The sequence below is a fragment of the Chiloscyllium plagiosum genome, chromosome 2 (genome assembly GCF_004010195.1).
Source record: "Chiloscyllium plagiosum isolate BGI_BamShark_2017 chromosome 2, ASM401019v2, whole genome shotgun sequence".
Taxonomy (NCBI): domain Eukaryota; kingdom Metazoa; phylum Chordata; class Chondrichthyes; order Orectolobiformes; family Hemiscylliidae; genus Chiloscyllium; species Chiloscyllium plagiosum.
In genome coordinates this window covers 30,490,481-30,510,974 of record NC_057711.1, presented here as the reverse complement: position 1 = coordinate 30,510,974, position 20,494 = coordinate 30,490,481, and the positions used below count along the sequence as shown (strand labels likewise).

General features: G+C 41.7%; 1 protein-coding gene across 3 annotated transcripts in view; it reads left to right on the top strand.

Annotated features, from left to right (window-relative positions):
- The window catches only part of tent2 (terminal nucleotidyltransferase 2), a 94,328-nt gene that overhangs the window by 29,157 nt on the left and 44,677 nt on the right, over nt 1–20,494 (top strand). For all 3 annotated transcript variants that reach the window (XR_006314104.1, XM_043706818.1, XM_043706827.1), the window contains exon 9: nt 3,956–4,032. Coding sequence is in view for 2 of the 3 variants with exons in the window: in XM_043706818.1 (XP_043562753.1) it covers nt 3,956–4,032 (77 nt within the window). In the remaining variant the exon portion in view is untranslated. The remainder of the gene's footprint in view (nt 1–3,955; nt 4,033–20,494) is intronic.

Below are 20,494 nucleotides of genomic sequence, written 5' to 3'. Positions count from 1 at the left end.
ACTAATTAGTTTCATTGGAATGTATTCCAACAGTGTCATATGTGGATTCATTAATTTAGAGCAGTGTTTGTGTTTCCTAATCAGTCATAGAATCATAAGAGTTAAACAGCACAGAAACAGACCTTCCAGTCCAACTCGTCTATGCTGACCAGATATCCTAAACTGATCTTGTTCGCCTATATCCCTCTGAAACCCTTCCTATTCATGTACCTTTTAAGTGTTATAATTGTACCAGCCACCACTGCATCCTGTGGCATTCCATTCATGCAGTACCCTCTGTATGAAAATGTTGTCCCTCGTGTCCCTTTTAAATCTTTCCCCTCTCACCATAAACCTATGCACTCTAGCTTTGGACCCCCCTATGTTGGGGGAGAAAAACCTTGGCTATTCACCCTGTCTATGCCCCTCAGACCTTATTAACCTCTGAAAGATCACCCCTCAGCCTCCAATGATCCAAAGAAAAAAAGACTAGCCTGTCCCTCTAGCTCAAACCCTCCAATCCTGACAACCTCTTTAAAAATCTTTTTTGAACCCTTTCAAGCTCAACAACATTTTTCCTAGAGCAGGGAGACCAGAATTAAACGCCGTATTCTAGAAGTGGCCGAACCAACATCCTGCCACAACATGACGTCCCAACTCCTATACTCCATGCACTGACCAATGAAGGCAAATAAATGCAACCTTCACCACCTATCTACCTATGATGCCACTTTCAAGGAACTATGTAACTGCAACCCTGGGTCCTTGTGTTCATCAACACTCTCCAGGGTCCACCATTAACAGCATAAGTCCCACCCTGGTATGCCTTACCAAAATATAGCACCTCCCATTTATCAAAATTAAACTCTATCTGCTACTCCTTGACCCATTGGCCCATCTGATCAAGGTCCCACTCTACTCTCAGCCTTCTTCACTGTCCACTATCCCACCAATTTTGAAGTCGTCTGCAAACTTAGTAGCTATACCTCCTGTATTCACATCCAGATAATTTATGTAAATGACAAAAAGCAGTGGAACCATCACCGATCCTTGCAGCACACCGCTGGTTACAGGCCTCCAGTCCAAAAAGCAACCCCCTCCTACCTACCTCTGTTTCCTACCTTCAAGCCAATTCTGTGTCCAATTGGCTATCTCTCCCTGGATTCCATGTGATCTAACCTTGCTAACCATTCTACCATGCGGAACCTTGTTGAATGTCTTGCTGAAGTCCATGTAGACCATGTTTGCCTTCATTAATCATCTTTGTCACCTCTTTTTAAAAAAAACTCAGACAAGTTAGTGAGATATGATTTCCCACGCACAAAGCCAGCTATTGCAACATTGCTGATAAATCCTTTGTTGCTCTTTTAACTTCCACCTAAAATAAGTGCTCCCGGTCATTCAGGGAGAGCTCCTAAGAACATTTCTCTAGGGAGCTTTGCCAAAGTTTCTCATACCGTTACTGCACAAACTATTGTTTTTTCTTATTGTTGGTATCAGTTGTAATAGAGGACAATAATTAACAGGGAAAGTCTGCAACTCTTTATAGCTATTGAGATAGGAATTCTGTGCTCTAGTTTAAATGGAGAAGTCACACAAACATCGGCATAACTTCCAATTTGGGGGGAGCAAATATGATCAGGTTACTGTTTTTGTTGTCTGAAGCTGTATCCAAAGAATTTATAGCACAAAGACTATTTGACCTGTTGTTTTTGTGATAATTTGGCTGGAAATGAATCCCCCACTCTGCTTTGTACGATGCTTGATCATCAGTAAAATATTAAAAAGCATCATCAGTAGATTGATCCCACAACATTTGCTTTGTAATAACCTGCTCACTAATGCTCAGTTTGGTTTCTATGAGGACCATTCCGCTCTTGACCTCATTATAACCATAGTTCATATTTAGGCAAAAGAGCAAACTTCTGGGGATGAGATGAAGTGAGTGATTGATTGTTCTTGACATGAAGGTTGCATTTGACTGAATATGGCCTGAAGGAGCCCAAGGAAAATTGGAATTTGGGAATTGGGAAACTCCCTGCTGGTTGGAGGCGATTCTTGAACAAAACCAGGGGATTGATGGAGGTCCGTAATCTCCAATCCTGAACATCTCTGCAGGAGTTCCTCAGGATAGTGTTCGAAGCCCAGCCATCTTCAGCAGCTTTGTCAATGACCTTCACTCCTTCGTAAGGTCAAAAGTACAAATTTGCAACAATGTTTAGCACCATTGATAACTCTTTGGACACTGAAGCAGTCCATGTTCAATCACATAAGGAAACTGACGATATCCAGGTTTGGGCTGGCAAGTGGCAAGTGACATTGGTACCATACAAGTGCCAGGTATTGACCGTCTCCAACAAGAAAGAATCTGACCATTGCCCCTTGATGTTCAATAACAACACAGTGTTTGAATCTCCCACTGTCAACATCTTCAAGGTTACCATTGACCACAAACTGAACTGGACTATTCCAACAAATACTGTGGCTATAAGATCAGGTCAGATGCTAGGGATCCTACGGACTCACCTTCTGATTTGGAGATAGATCACTGTTCTTTCAGTATTGCTGGGTTAAAATCTGGGGACTCCATCGTGGCATTGTGGGTGTACTTCCACCAATAGACTGCAGCAATTAAAGAAAGCAGCTTGCTGACCCCCTCTTTGAGAGCAACCCCAGTGGATAATAAATGCTGTCCGAGCCAGCCATGCCCAATTTCCCATGAATGAATAGAATAAACTTTTTGTGCAATTTATCATTTCTTTTCATTTAGAAAATAACCTTGTCTTTGTCTCAGTGATTCTCTCTTGTAAAGCTAGTCATTATTTTTATTCGCTGTGTGTTGTAGTACACCCCACTTGCCTGGATGAACATCGCTCCTAAAACACTAGAGTAGCTTGACAGTATCCAAGATGAAACAAATCAATTGATTAGAACCCCACCCCACCAATGCACAGAGGTAGCAGTGTGAGCCATCGATAAGATGTACTGCAATATCTAACCAAGGCTGTTCTGACATCACTTTCCAAACCCATGACTTCGATCATGGGCAAGGGCAACAGAAATGTGGAAACACCTACAAGTTTCATTCTAAGTCACGCCATCCTGACTTGAAACTATATTGCTGTTCCTGCATTATCAATGAGACAAAATCCTGGAGCTCCCTTCCAAACAACGCGACAGCCAAGGTACTGCAGCAGTTCAAGAGAACAGCTCACTAATGCCTTTGCTAGGATACTTATGGATAAGCAATAAATGCTGCTTAGCCAGTGAGGCCCACATCCCAAGAATTATTTTTTAAAAATGAAATTCCAATACGATGACTCCATCATTTATCCTTATTAAAGCTTTCTGAAATTCTATGTATATAGAATGTTTGTATATAGAGATTTTGTATATAGATTAGATTCCCTACAGTGTGAAAATAGGCCCTTCGGCCCAACTAATCCACACCAACCCTCCGAAGAGTAACCCACTCAGACCCATTCCCCATATTTACCCATGACTTATGCACCTAACTCTGTGGGCAATTTAGCATGACCAATTCACCTAACCTGCACGTCTTTGGACTGTGGGAGGAAGCCCATGCAGACACTGGGAGAATGTGCAAACTCCACACAGACAGTCACTCAAGGCAGGAATCAAATCCAGGTCCCTGGCACTTTGAGGCAGTAGTGCTAACCACTGAGCCACCATGCCGCCCCAAAGATCTTAGCTAGCAAAGTGTTTCGGACAATAATCGCTGTTTTATTAACAAGTTACATTGTTCTAAATATTTGGTTGTAGATGTTTCAATATAACGGGATGTGACCTGTAAATCGGATAACCATAACTGTGTAGGAATTGAATGTTTCCCGAGCCCTTTAACAATCCAATCACAGTTGCTTAAACAACATTTCACTCTTCAGGAATCTCTTGAATCCAGTGAATTTTGAAAACAAATGTTCAACTTTTAATTGTTGACTTTTTGCATTTTCAGTGGTGTGGAGTTTGACTTGAATGTAAACAATGTTGTGGGAATAAGAAATACATTCCTACTGAGAAGCTATGCATATAGTAAGTATTGTACCTGCATATAGCACATCACCCTGCTATCCAGATGTCAAACTTTCATTTGATTCTGTCACATGACCTAGAAAACTGGCTGACTTGTAAGTATTCTTGGTATGTTTAAACATTCAGCAAAACTTAAAAGTAAGCTCTTGTTCTTTGTTATGCAAATTAGAGGGTTCACTGAAACCATGTACAGAGGAACCTCGATTATCCGGCATTCGATTATCTGATAACCTGGCAAGATCGGTTCAACTATGTTATCCGGCATTCCATTACTTGAAATTCGTTTAACCGAATGAAATACTGCCCGCCTGTGTCCTTCGGATAATCGAGGTTTCTCTGTAAAATGTTCTGCATTTCCATTTTGGTGCTTGGAAAGTTACCATGCAGGCTGATGAGACTTCTTATGCTGGATTAACTTGCATTTCAATTTGTAAGATTGCAATAAATTTAGCAGTTTTAGATCACTTTGTGTAAGGCCGACAAACATGAATGTTGGGGCACAATGCCTATATATTGTCATGTGTTGTATTAGATTAGATTAGATTACAGATTACATTACAGTGTGGAAACAGGCCCTTCGGCCCAACAAGTCCACACCAACCCGCCGAAGCGTAACCCACCCATACCCCTACATTTATCCCCTACCTAACATTATGGGCAATTTAGCACTGCCAGTTCACCTGACCTGCACATCTTTTGGACTGTGGGAGGAAACCAGAGCACCCGGAGGAAACCCACGCAGACACGGGGAGGATGTGCAAACTCCACACAGTCAGTCGCCTGAGGCGGGAATTGAACCCGGTTCTCTGGTGCTGTGAGGCAGCAGTGCTAACCACTGTGCCGCCCACTATTCTCTTCCTCTCACTCAAACGATGGGTGTAGCATCCTCACATTAGAGGAAAATGAGTGACTTTTACTTAGCACCATTTTTAACTACAGAATATCCCACAAATTGCAGTGTGGTAATGACCATATAATGTGATGTTGATTGAATTAAGAATATTGGTCAAGACCACCTGGCTAATTTCCCTGCTGCTCTTTGAATTAGTGCCAGTGGATTTTTATGCCAACATGAAGGGCAGGCAGGAATTCAGTTTAATGTCTCACCTGAAAAACCGGATCGCTGAACAATGTTACACTGGAGTGTCAACCTTGATTCAAAACTGATCCTGAGTGGGTTTGGTAGATGACAGAAGGGATAGAAAATGATGTGTACTCTTTGGAGATGTTTGGGATGCACTTGGTTGAAGTATGAGTAGAATACTGAGGTTTACTGTTTTGAACTGCTCCACTTCATGTATACAAATATCTTGGATATTAAGAAAAACAAATTTGATGCAGTGAATACCTTTATCGATCAAAGAAAAATCTGAAGGATAGTTACATTTGAGGAAGCAGATCAAAAATGTACAAAATGAGTTGAACAAATAAAGCAAATAGCACAAAAAATTTTGAAGTAAGGAATTGTATAGCTAGGATGTGAAGGAAACCTGGTTGACACACATTTGAGTACCATGCAATATATGATGAAACTAGGAAACACCTTGATGTTTTAGTAGAGTTAAAACGATAAATATTAATCTATTCAGTGGAGGATAATTGTCATCAAAACCAATAAGATATGAAACAGCATAACTCAAAATAATGTTAAGTATATGGAAGCTAATTTTAAGTTAACCTGGAAAGGTAGGATAATGGAATATACGCAGTCTAACCAAAGACCAATTTAGGATTGATAATTCTCAAAAAATATAAATCATTGGTCTTTTTTGGAGTTTCATGCTGCAGTCCAATATTTTCTATAATTTTGGCAGATACTTATTAACCAGGTAGTGAGCCCTTTCCATATCTGATGGTGGTTGACAATAAAAGTGAAGTGACAATAATATATAAGATAATGGATTTCATAGCCCGTAATGCAAGCTCAGTCATTGCTCACTCAGGCGCATAACATTTAGCTTGTGTCAAATGTTTTTATAAATTATGCTTTGTGTCAGTTTTCTTTTTAAATGATTTATAATCTTGCACTGGAAATTAATCAATCAATCAGGATTAATTGAGCAATTTGAACTAACTTCTACTGCTCTTGATATTTGGCATGTTCACACATTTTAAGTCTATTCAAATGCCACTGACCTGTTTTTTTAAAATGTAAATCAATTCTTCCATTAAAATAGCAAGCAGAAAAATATTGTGCATGTTAAACATTAATTCATTATTAACTGGTTTTGAGACCCAATGTTTTTGAGGTTTAGTTAGTAAAAGGTACGTGATGCAAGATGAAAATCTTGTTCATGTTTGCACAGTCCTTCAACAAAACTCAACTCTGAACTCAGCCCCCAGTCCCAGCTCCAGCCCCACACCAGGTCCTATCTCCCAGCCCTGCCGTATTTTCACGATCCCTCCAGACCTCCCCCTCGCTGAGGATGAACGATCAGTCCTCAGCAGAGGCCTCACCTTCATCCCCCTACGCTCCCGGACCAATGAGTTCGACACGCGGCGAGACATCGAACAATTCTTCCGCCGCCTTTGCCTCCGTGCCTACTTCTTCAACAAGGACTCTCGCCCACCCTCTGACGACCCCTTCTCCCGCTTCCAACACATCCCATCCACCTGGATACCCCATGCTGGCCTCTTACCCGCCCCCGATCTCTTCATAGCCAACTGCCGCTGCGACATTGACCGCCTCAACCTGTCCACCCCTCTTACCCACTCTAACCTCTCACCCTCACAACACGCAGCCGTCCACTCCAACTCCAACCTCACCATCAAACCGGCAGACAAGGGAGGTGCGGTGGTAGTTTGGTGCATCAATCTTTACACCGCTGAAGCTAGACACCAACTCGCGGACACCTCCTACTACTGCCCCCTTGACCATGACCCCACCTCCCACCACCAAACCATTATCTCCCAGACCATCCATAACCTTATCACCTCTGGAGATCTCCCATCCACTGCCTCCAACCTCATAGTCCCACAACCCCGCACCACCAGTTTCTACCTCCTACCCAAAATCCACAAACCCGACTGCCCTGGCCGACCCATTGTCTCAGCCTGCTCCTGCCCCACCGAACTCATTTCTGCATACCTCGACACTGTCCTGTCCCCCTTAGTCCAAGAACTCCCCACCTACGTTCGGGATACCACCCACACCCTCCACCTCCATGATTTTCGCTTCCCCGGCCCCCATCGCCTTATCTTCACAATGGACATCCAGTCCCTACCATCCCCCATCACGAAGGCCTCCAAGCCGTCCACTTCTTCCGTCTCGCGTTGACCCAACCAGTACCCTTCCACTGACACCCTCTGACTGACTGAACTAGTCCTCACTCTTAACAACTTCTCCTTCCAATCCTCCCACTTCCTCCGAACCAAAGGAGTAGCCATGGGCACCCACATGGCCCCAGCTATGCCTGCCTCTTCGTTGGATATGTGGAACAGTCCATCTTCCTCAGCTACATTGGCACCACCCCCCATCTTTTCCTCCGCTGCATCGATGATTGATTGTATTGGCGCTACCTCGTGCTCCCACGAGGTGGTTGAACAGTTCATCCATTTTACTAACACCTTCCACCCCGACCTCAAATTTACTTGGACCGTCTCAGAGTCCTCCCTCCCCTTCCTAGAACTCGTCATTTCTATCTCGGGCGACTGACTCAACATGGACATTTACTACAAACCGACCGACTCCCACAGCTACCTAGATTACACCTCCTCCCACCCTGCCCCCTGTAAAAACGCCATCCCATATTCCCGATTCCTCTGCCACATCTGCTCCCAGGAGGACCAATTCCACTACCGAACAACTCAAATGGCCTCCTTCAAAGACCGCAATTTCCCCTCCAACGTGGTCGACAACGCTCTCCACCACATCTCCTCCACTTCCCGCACCTCTGCCCTTGAACCCCGCCCCTCCAATCGCCACCAGGACAGAACCCCACTGGTCCTCACCTTCCACCCCACCAATCTCCGGATATATCGTATCATCCTCTGTCATTTCCGCCACCTCCAGACAGACTCCACCACCAGGGATATAATTCCCTCTCCACCCCTATCAGCATTCAGGAGAGACCACTCCCTCCGTGACTCCCTAGTTAGGTCCACACCCCCCACCAACCCAACCTCCACTCCCGGCACCTTCCCCTACAACCGCAAGAAGTGCAAAACTTGCACCCACACCTCCCCCCTCACCTCCCTCCAAGGCCCCAATGGATCCTTCCATATACATCGCAAATTCACCTGCACCTCCACACACATCATTTACTGCATCTGCTGCACCCGATGTTGTCTCCTCTACATTGGGGAGACAGGCCACCTACTTGCGGAACGTTTCAGGGAACACCTCTGGGACACCCGCACCAACCAACCCAAGCGCCCTGTGGCTGAACACTTTAGCTCCCCCTCCCACTCTGCCAATGACATGCAAGTCCTTGGCCGTCTCCATCGCCAGACCCTGACCACATGACGCCTGGAGGAAGAGCGCCTCATCTTACGCCTAGGAACCCTCCAACCGCAAGGGATGAATGTAGATTTCTCCAGCTTCCTCATTCCCCCCCCTCCACCTTATCTCAGTCCCAACCCTTGGATTCAGCACCGCCCTCTTGACCTGCAATCTTCTTCCCGACCTCTCTGGCCTGTCACCCTCGCCCTCACCTCCTTCCACTTATCGTATTCCCAGCACCCCTCCCCCACCTTCCCCCCAGCCCCACCACCCTCCCATTTATCACTCAGCGCCCTAGGCACACCAGCCTCTTTCCTGAAGAAGGGCTTATGCCCGAAATGTCGATTCTCCTGCTCCTCGGTTGCTGCCTGGCCTGCTGTGTTTTTCCAGCACCACATTTTTCAACTCAGCTCTGAACTCCCATATTAATAACTTTAACTCATCCTTGTGTCTCAAGAAACGGTGGTTGTGGGCGGCACAGTGGTTAGCACTGCTGCCTCACAGCGCCAGAGACCCGGGTTCATTTCCCGCTTCAGGCGACTGACAGTGTGAAGTTTGCTCATTCTCCCCGTGTCTGCGTGGTTTCCTCCAGGTGCTCTGTTTTCCTCCCACAGTCCAAATAATGTGCAGGTCAGGTGAATTGGCCATGCTAAATTGCCCATAGTGTTAGGTGAAGGGGTAAATGTAGGGGAATGGGTCTGGGTAGGTTGCGCTTCGGCGGGTCGGTATGGACTTGTTGGGACGAAGGGCCTGTTTCCACACTGTAAGTAATCTAATTAAAGTAATCTTAAAAAAAGTGTAAACCATCAGGGGTCCCTTGCACAAACTGTTTGGTAATGAGTCTTTTTTTGTGTGAATATAGAATGCACTTTGTCAGTGTTACTTGCCTCTTTAAAAGTGATATGGATGCATTTCTGGACTTGAATTCCCATTGACAAGTACTGAACCCAGTTAAAACAATGAATCTTTAAATTTAAAACATTGGTAAACCTGTAAGATCAGGAGTGTTCAATTTAACTTCAAGTGTAAGACATAAGTCAATTACAATTATCGATCAAATTGAGAGCCAATCTGAAGGCCTTGTAGTTCTAATAAGGCCACTCTATACTCGAGTGTTTCCACAAATTTCACTGAATTTATTATTCTTGTGATGAGTACATAAGAATGAGAATCAGTAAAAGCAGTGGATCAGTTAGTCTATGTCAGTACTCCAGCTTTTAGCATCAAGTTGATTTGACCACATGTCAGTCTGTTCTGTTGTTTGAAATAGGTATTCTGCCTTTCTATTGCTGCACACCCAACTGTTAAGTTGGCTTATAGCTTTGTACACTTACATGTACAAGACGCTATATGTATTGATACACAGGGCATTGGTCTTTGCAGAAAGATCGTTGCATTTGTTTTAACTCAACATAATAACTGACAGCCTGGTTTGTTTGTCAGAACAGTGCCTTAACCAATTTGCTTGGTTTAAAATTTAACAAAACCTGGCTGTTAACTGCCTATCAGTATTACAGAGGAACCTTGATTATCCAGCATTCGATTATCCGAATATCAGCTTACCCAGCAAGATCGCAAGGTCCCAGTGCTTGGCTGAACTATGTTATCCAGCATTCGATTATCAGAAATTCGAGAAACTGGACGAAATACTCTCGCTCGTGTCCTTTGGATAATGGAGGTTCCTCCCTAATTGGTGCTTTCTCCATGATAATGCCTGTACCAGTCAGAGTCCATTTGCCAACCAATTAATACCATCCTGTCATGCAGTTGGTTTTATCCTTGACTTTGTATTTTTGCAAAATGTCCTGATGAGTGCAAGATGAAGAGTTTTGACCAAATAACTTTTTTTTCACAGTAATATTAAGATCTATTGCTTCTTGACTCCTGTGCATGGTCAATGGTGTCTCTGAACTCTAATTAGCTTGTCAGCATATGATCAGTGCTAGATTGGAAAATCAGTTTGTGCCCAGTTTCTGATTTGTTTCGTAAGCATGCTGGTCATGTTACTGACATCACTTCCTACCATCGCCTGACTACTTTGCTGAAGATGTCAGTTATTAACAGGAGCATCCTTTTTTCTGAAAACTTTTCACTGTTAGCTTACTAACTTTATAGATCTCCATAAAGGTAATATGATAATACCCAAGTAATGTGTATCTATTTAGAGGATAAATATTTTCTAATTAACCTGTTCAGAGATGTTATTACTCACCTTTGGAGCAGGTAGAACTTAAACCTGGAACCCTTGGTCTAGAAGTAGGCATGCTATCATGTAGTGTCATAACTCAAATGTCTGTCTAATGTATTTATGTTTTCTAGAGAGTCCCCGAATCCATTGAATTATTTCAGTTTAGCAATCCTTTCTTAATATGTGACTTTACAGTAAGTGATGGTACCTACTGCCTTTCTTTGTTATACAGAGAATTGGCATCATCCTTCCAAAAATTAAACCTTCTCGCTTTATTGCATTACTAAGGACCTCTCTTCTAACTTTAAAACTGTTAGTCCAACAGAATGAAAGCAGTAATAAGCCTTACTTTTCACCTAGACTCTATGTCTATTCTCCCCAAACAACAGCAATGTGATTATAATTAAAGGTGCGTGTAATACTAGTATCTTACATTGATAATTAAATAATATATTAATACCTCACTTATTTGATTATTACACATAACTAAACTAAAACTAAGTGTTGAAAAATAAACTCAGTTTTAACCATCAAGATAAATTCTTTTTGATTTGTTATAATTGCAATAGATTCCAAATTGCATAAAACAAAATATCCAGTCCTGTAGAAAATAAAAATTTGTGCCATCAGGGTTCATATCTTTGTATAATTTCTAAATCCACCACTATGGCAAACCAATCCTCTGCATTCAAGGATTTTTCTTCTGTAGTATAAGTGAATGAATTTTGGATACTCCAAAAAGGCTGTGTTTATTTGTGCTAAAATATTAGGGAAGCACTTCCTCCTTAAGCACAAATACTAATGTGGTGTCTGTGTCACAGCTTAAGACTGTGTTGAAGTGAGGGATGTTTTTCAGTACAGCTCGTCCTTTGTCACTGAATTATGCATTTTATGTTTCAAGCTGGTGCTTCATTGTGGCCAATTTTATAACAAAATCAATTAAAGGTTTATAAAAGTGCAACTTTTCTGGAGTAGGGTGATTTTAACAGGCTTTGTATTAGCAGAAATAATTGTTGAATTTTGTTTTGGTTCAGTGGCTTGTTTCAACATTGTTTCACTTCAGGATTTTGTTGTCAAATTTTTAGGCAATTGCAAGTTTCTGTCTTTAGCCAGAATTGAAGAAATCTCCAGTGAATTGTTGGAAATTGAAGTATACCTTTAGTGGAAGAACTTGAATTTGTATTTCTTTAGTAACTATGTATTCTGTGAATATATTTTTCTTCAGTGTGCAAAATTTGAGTGAATATAATGGACCTCATTTTGGAGCTTTATTCATGAGGGAAGATTTTGTTTAAGGTAAAAGTTTACAAATTGGTGAATTTAGCAATATGTTTTTAAAATAGTCATGATTTGGAGGTGGATATTCAAAAAATGAAAACTAATCCTGGAAGTGACAGGTGATTTTTTTTTTTTACAAGCAGCCATTTAGTTTGGGTGAGATCCTTCTTGCTTTCAACTGTAGAATTTCATCACTGATGAAAATAAATAACGGCAAGTATATCTAATAATATCTTTTTAAAAATCCTCACCCATTGTAGGGTTTGAAACCCTGACATTGAGTCTCAGTACCGAATAAATGAGCAAGCCTAGTGCATAGGAACTCCCTGCAGAAAGCCTTTTCAGTTTGTTCCAATAAATTAAAACAACATTGTTTAAAGCAGTGGATCAGTTAGTCTATGTCAGTACTCCAGCTTTTAGCATCAGTGGCCTTGGAGGAAAACAGCATGTATATTGGTGAGAGTATCTGTGCATGTGCTGTACCCACCATGCTGGTTGAATACACTTGCATAAATGTTGCTGACATCTTTCTGCCAATGTCAGGAGATGGTGATTCACAGAGCTGTGCATTAATTCTGCCCCAAGACTCTAGGTCATTGTACTTGGAACTGAGCACTGGTTTATTTCAATTTTACAGCTGATTAATATTTGTGTAACATCTTTCAGTATGTGACATAAACTCCAAACTAAAACACATTATTGTGACTGCTGGAAATTTGAAATAAAAATAGAAGGTACTGGAAAAGCTCAGCGTATCTGGCCACTCCACAAAACGGTCACATTAGACTCAAAGCATTAACTCAGTTTTTCTCTCCGCAGATGTGACCAGACCTTAGTTTTCCTAGTCCTTGTTTTATATGTTGATTAGACTCTCCATTTGCTTTTCATACCAAGAGAAGATTGTTTGTATCAGAATCTTAAAATCCACTTTCTGAAATGTGCGAGCATGTAAATGCGATTTATTCTAATGTTTTCTAACTATGATAGTGATATACACATTTTACAGACAGGTCTAATCTCTCATCAAAGTTTAATAAAAGTGAAAGGAAAAATGCTGTATCAAATGCCATGTATAGAGGTTGTGGGGAAACTTGTATAATACATTGTTTTTTTTTGTATAAGGTAAAAATTCAAATATAATTAATATGCACAAAGTAGCAAGATTTCAATATTATAATCTATAACAAAAAAATAGAAAATGTAGGTTGGTCATTCGGTTTACTCTTTCCACAAATTGCCACAAACAATGCATCTGCATTTATCAATGTGACAAGTGTGTACCATCAGTTTATTATTCAGGAATGCCTCTATTTTAGATTACCCAAATCAAATCCCTGCAAATGCACCAGTAACGGTTGATGAGGGTAACTAATGTTGAGCTTGCCAGTGACATTCATCTCCCATTTAAGAATTTGAGAGAGACTTTCTTGAAGGTCAGAATCTTGTTTGGAAATGGTGTACTTGCTAGCCTGACTTGTAATAGCTATAAAAGATCTTCATTCCCAAATAGCTTCCAAAATAAAAACTTGACTTTTGCATGTAGCTAGCTACTACTTAACATGACATCTTCAAAATCAACTTTTCAAAGTTGATTAAATGCAACAAAATTTAACAATGTAAGTGCAATGAATACAATAAAGATAGGTGTTATCATAAGAACACCAGAACTAGGAATAGGCTATTCATCCCTTCAATCTTGTTCGGCCATTCAGTGAGATCATAGTGCAGGAAATGCTGTTTAACAAGATCAGCTATCTCCTGATCCATATAACCATAGAAATGATACAGCACAGAAGGGGTTATTCAGCCCATTTTGTCAAAGCCAACCCAAAGACACCCAGATGCCCTTTCTAATTCTATCTTCCTGCATAAACTCTTGGCCTGCAGTTTAAAGCACTTAAAGTGCAGATCCAGGCACTTTTTAAAGAGTTTCGGCCCTGTACTTCCACCACTACCCTAGGTAGTGAATTCCAGACACTCACCATTCTCTGCGTTAAAAACAAAGTTTTTCCTCACACATCTTCTAATCCTTCTGCCAGTTAGCTTGAAAATCTGTACCAGGAAACAGATTTGTCCTGTCTCCTCTATCTCTACCCCTCACGATTACGTATTTCTCAATAATGTTACCTCTCAGCCTTCTCTCGTCTAAGGAAGACAACCTCAATCTCTCCAGTCTCCTTTTTGCTACAATTCTCCACTATTCCAGTTATGGCCTCACCAGAGTTTTATACAGTTTCAATGGTATATTTCTACTTTTCTATAACTCTGCCAATGAAGATTAGCATTCCATATGCTGCCTTTACAACCTTATCCAGCTGTACTGCTACAGTAAGATCTCACTTCATCTACCCCCTCAGCATATTTATATTTGTGTATTTGCTTTTACTGTTTTATCTCCCCAACTGCTTTACCTCAACAGTTGAATTCCATCTGCCACTGACTGCCAATTATATTTTAGAGCTTACTGCTGTCATCTACCCTACTCAGCACACAGTCAACTTTTATGTTTTGCAAATTTCCCAAGTTCCCTACGTTCAAGTCCAAATTGTTAATGATTGAAACAAGCAACAGGAGTATAACACTGAGCTGTGTGGAACACCACTTGAAGCAGTTTTTCATTCATAAGGTCAGCCGTCAGCCATTACCATTTGTTTCCTATTAGAAAGCCAACTTTGAATCGAATTCAACACATTACCCTGTATCCTATGGGGTTTTGTTTTGACCAGTCTTCTATTGGGATCTTGTCAAATGTCTTTCTAAAATCCATGTAGATAACATCCACGCATTACTCTCATTGATCCTTCTTGTTGCTTTCTCAAAGAATTCAATCAAATTTGTAAAGCATGACCTTCTCTTGACAAAGCCATGCTGACTATCCCTAACAAGTCCATGCCTTTCTAAGTGATCATTTTTCCAGTCTCTCAGTATTGATTCTAACAATTTGCCCACTAAAGTAAGATTAAGTGGCCTATAATTGTTTGGCATTTACATTGTAACTTTTTAAAACAACAGAACCATATTTGCATGCCTCCAGTCCTCCAGCCTTCACCTGTGTCGAGTAAAGATTGGAAAATAATTCTCAGAGCATCTGCTATTTCCTCCTTCACCTTTTCAATAGGGAACAATCCATCTGGCCCTGACGACATATCTATTTTCAAGGATTCCAACTTCTCTAACATTTCCTCTCTTTTATAGAGTCATAGAGATGTACAGCACGGAAACAGATCCTTCGGTCCAACCTGTCCATGCCAGCCAGATATCCCAATCCAATCTCGTTCTACCTGCCAGCACCCGGCCCATATCGCTCCAAACCCTTCCTATTCATATACCCATCCAAATGCCTCTTAAATATTGCAATTGTACCAGCCTCCACCGCATCCTCTGGCAGCTCATTCCATACACGTACCACCCTCTGCGTGAAAAAGTTGCCCCTTAGGTCTCTTTTATATCTTTCCCCTCTTACCCTAATCCTATACCCTCTAATTCTGGACTCCCCGACCCAGGGAAAAGACTTTGTCTATTTATCCTATCCATGCCCCACATAATTTTGTAAACCTCTATAAGGTCACCCCTCAGCCTTCGACGCTGCAGGGAAAACAGCCCTAGCCTATTCAACTCTCCCTATAGCTCAAATCGTCCAACCCTGGCAACATCCTTGTAGATCTTTTCTGAACCCTTTCAAGTTTCACAACATCTTTCCGATAGGAAGGAGACCAGAATTGCACGCAATATTCCAACAGTGGCCTTACCAACGTCCTGTATAGCCGCAATATGACCTCCCAACTCCTGTACATCAACTAGTCACGAAACGACACGACCAGCTATCCCTAGTAGCCACACACGCAGACGACAAGCAACATGGATTTGACTGGGACAACACTACCATTATAGGGCAAGTGAAACCAAGAACAGCTAGGGAATTCCGAGAAGCATGGCACTCATCCACAAACTCCATCAACAAACACATCGACCTGGACCCAATATACCGGCCACTACAGCGGACAACTGAAACTGACAACTGGAAGCAGCAGGGACAGGCCACTATAAATGCCGGAGGAAACACCACCGAAGCGCTTCACAGGAGGCTCCCAAGCACTGAGGATGTCACCTAGACAGGGGACGAAACGTTTGCAACAAAAACTTCCAGCTCGGCGAACAGAACCACCGCAACGAGCACCCGAGCTACAAATCTTCTCACAAACTTTGAACTATTGCATAAAAGCAGCTCTTGCAGCTCTACTTGCACCTCCTAATAAAGGAAAAGATCGAGCTGCCCTCTGTTGAACACCACTCCAAACATGTGAGCACTAGTGGCTGAGCCATTTACAGTAGGTTGTTGCTGATATCTGCAGCATCTAAAATAGGATCATCTTTCCGGTGGACCAAATGGCCACAATTACCAGGGGGTCATCAAAATGGCAACAGTCCAACTTGCTGGAGTTTAGCACTTCCCAAGAGCTTGGAGTGGAGTGTAAGAAGTTAGATCTTGTGGACAGAACAGGAGGACTGGATTTGTGGAGGATGTCTGTGAAAAGTGTGTTTGAGATAGTATGGCTCATGCTGGCTGTTAAGATGAGAAATTAAGGAGGCCCTTCGAGGAATGACTGACTGAAACTACAGATGCAGTTACTGCATTGTCCAAGTAGTCTTCGAACTACCTGGGTTGCTTCTCCAAGTTCAAGAGACCACTTTCTGGCTGCTGACCTCCTCAATTACTTCACAGCCCTGAAAAGCAACTCTTAATTCCAGTCCCTCACATCCAGTAAGGAAAATCTTGGGAAAGACTCCAAGACAAAGTGGAGGAGCAGCCTTACCATGTCTCCTTTCTATTCCTATGACTGGTTTCTTATGCTTAGTCGATACACAGTTCATTGTGATTCCTGCCAAATTCCTATTAGTTAGAAATTCTTCCTTTTACAGATTAGGCATGTCACCCTGCCAGTTCCCTGTAATTGATCAAGTCACCTGGAAGTAAGGTGTAAATGATGCTGCTACTCAATAGAGCCACACAGCAAACTGCTTAATTGGTGTACAGTTCCCTGACCTGCTAACCCAATGCCCCCTAATTGCAGGTCTGTTGACTTTTTCAAATGAATGGAAGTTCTTTGAGAAAGTAGGTTTCACAGACATTTTAAAATTTATACAGATCCAGTTACTATGCTGAAACCATTGGTACTTCTCTTTGCTGCTATTACCAGGCAGACTGATCGGAATATTTAAAATATATGTTTAAAATTCGCCAGGATTCTCAAAGGAGCTTCAGTCACATGCTGTCTATCAACAAGGTAGCGAATGAACTTCTAGCTCTGTTCCCCTGCAATCTAGTTATGGAAGCTTTCAGAAGTTTGGTCATTTTATCTGTCTTGTGATCTGTGGCAGCTATCTTAAAGTTCAGCAAAGTCAAACTTTTGAAACAAAGGATACCAGTGTTTAATTTTCTACATGTCTCTGTGGGTGAGACCTATGTGCAAACAGAAGTCTTTTGGATTGCCTTTTATGTTAGCGCTGTTTTCTTTTCATATTGTCTTTGCAATGTTTGTGTTTACATTCCTTTGTAAACTTTCTATATTTGGCCTGGTCATTAATTGTATTATCTGTCATAATCACTTTTTCATCTCCTTTCTTTTTCTTTTTTTTTTCTTTTCCTCCTTCCTCTCTCTCTTTCTCCCTCCGACTGGCTGGTTAGCGCTCTCTTTTTTTTTTCTTTCTCTCTTTTTTTCTTTTTTTTTTCTCGCGCGCCCGCCCTTCCTCTCGCGCGCCCGCCCTTCCTCTCGCGCGCCTTCTCTCTATCTTTCCCACCTGTTTAGTGGTGTATAAACTACACTAAGCAAAGTAATCTCCTCCTTCTCCCTCTCCCTCTCAAACTGATAATGCCACATGCCCCCCAGCACTCCCTTCAGTTCCTTACTTTCCTGAGATATTTGCATAGAAACAGGAATATTCCATTCAGCCCTTCAAGTCTGTTTCACCATTCAATGAGATCATGGTTGATCTGTGACCTAACTCCATACACCTGCCTTCGGCCCATATCCCTTAATATCTGTGCTTAACAAAAAAAATCTATCTCAGATTTAAAGCTAACAACTGGTCCAGCATCCACTTTTGTAAAAGGGAGTTCCAAAGCTCTACCTCTCCAACTGCACCTGTTTGTGACATTTTTAAGATCTGTGTATCTGAATTACCAGAACTCCTTGGGCTTTCACATGCACTTCAAGCCATCACAAAAGTACCCTGATCTGCCCTTTTTTGGTCTAAAATGGATAACCTTAGACTTGCTTACATTGAACTCCATCTGTCAGTTTTTCCCATTCACTGCTACCTCACAGCGCCAGAGACCCGGGTTCAATTCCTGCCTCAGGCAACTGACTGACTGTGTGGAGTTTGCGCATTCTCCCCGTGTCTGCGTGGGTTTCCCCCCTACAGTCCAAAAATGTGCAGGTTAGGTGAATAGGCCATGCTAAATTGCCCATAGTGTTAGGTGCAGGGGTAAATATAGAGGAATGGGTTTGGGTGGGTGCGCTTTGGCGGGTCGGTGTGGACTTGTTGGGCCGAAGGGCCTGTTTCCACACTGTAAGTAATCTAATCTAATCCCTGTGTAACTTTATGCTGTGATTGACAGTGTCTTCGATGCCATATGACTTTGTGTCAGCAACAAATTTGGATGTATGATTTTCTATGTCATTATCCAACTTGTTAGTAAAAAAAGAAGAATAATCGAAGCTCTAATGGAACATCACTGGTTTATATCCTGCCAATTTGCGGACTTAACCCCATTACCCTTCATTTCTATTGCCTGCCACTCAATCAGTTTCCTAGCCATGTCAGTAATTTGCCCTCCGTTCTGTAGGTTTTTACCTTTGTTAATGTCTCTTATGAGGGTCTTTGCCAAATGTCAGAAATCCAGATAATCAACACCAATATGGGCATGTGCCTTGTGCACTACCTTAAATACCTCTTCAGCAACTTCATTTGAGGTTTGTTAGGCATGACCTACCCGTCACAAATCCACGCTGACTCTCCCTGATTAACTGCAAATTTGCAATGTGTTCAGTTACCTCATCCTTGATTATGTACTCCAACAATTTCCCCAGTGCAAATGTTTATAGGCTAAGTGGTCTGTAATTCCCTGGTTGTCCTCTTTTGCTTTTGTTGAAAGGATGAAATGATGTGCTATTTTCCAATCCAGAGGCATAACTTCTGTATTTAGGGAACTCTGAAAGATTGTAGTTAGGATGTCCATAATGGACTTGCCTACTTCCTTTAACACCCTCCCTCAGAAACTGTCAAGTCTCAAATGTTTGTCACTCTTCAATTCCATTTATACCCTCATTACTTATGTTTTACGTGCATGAATTTTATTCTGTCCTGATCCATTATTAATTTTCTCAGGACTTCCAGCAAGCTATCCTCCTGTTCTACAATAAATATTGAAAAAAGTTATTCTTCAACATGTTTGCCTTTTTGCCATAATCATTGGTAATATCCTTCCTTTATTTAGTGGTCCAAATTGCTCCTGACAGCCTGCTTTCTCTTGATGTAACTATAACATTTCTTTTGATTTTGATGTCCCTGGCAATTTTTCTTCAATAATCCCTTTTATTAGCTCTTATAAGCTGCTTTGTAGCTCTTTGCTGTCTTTTGAATCCTTCCCTTTCAGCTGGTTTTAGCTTTTATTTGCATTTTTGAAAGGCCTTTCCTTCAGTTTTAAGTCGTCCCATATCTCATTAGATGTCCATGGCTGGGTTTTTTTCTCTCTGTGAAGTGAAGCTTTTCCATCTTGGGTGTAAATTAGTTTTGAATTGTGTTAAATGTTTCTTTAAACATCCTCCACTGTTCCTAACTTGTTTTACCCATTAGCACATTTTCCCAGATTACTGTGGACTCGCTGTCTCCTCTTGTAAAAGTCATTCATGGCTAAATCTAAAACTCTAGTAGCTGATTCATGATTTTTGCTTTCAAACATTGCATTGAACTAAATCATGTTATCATCACTATTTAATAAGTGTTCACTTTGTTACTAAATTCAATATTGTTTATCCCCTAGTTTTGCAATTTGAGCCATGTTGCTGTTATTGCTACAACAACATATACCTGTATAGTCATTTTTGCCTGTAATTCACCAACCTTATTTACCACTTTCTTTCTGTCATTGAACCTATCTAACAACTTAGTGTTACTGGTACTATCTGCCTTTCTCAAGATTTTTTGCACATGGTATCTCTATTATTAACTTCTGATTCCTGCACCCTGGTTATGTTCTAAAGTCTAGATTAGAGTGGTACTGGAAAAGCACAGCAGTTCAGGCAGCATCCGAGGAGCAGTAAAATCGACGTTTCGGGAAAAAAGCCTTTCATCAGGAATACAGGCAGAGAGCCTGAAAGGTGGAGAGATAAGTGAGAGGAGGGTGGGTGTAGGGAGAAAGTAGCATAGAGTACTATAGGTGAGTGGGGGAGGGGATGAAGGTGATAAGTTAGGGGGGAGGGTGAAGTGGATAGGTGGAAAAGAAGATGGGCAGGTAGGACAAGTCATGGGGACAGTGCTGAGCTGGAAGTTTG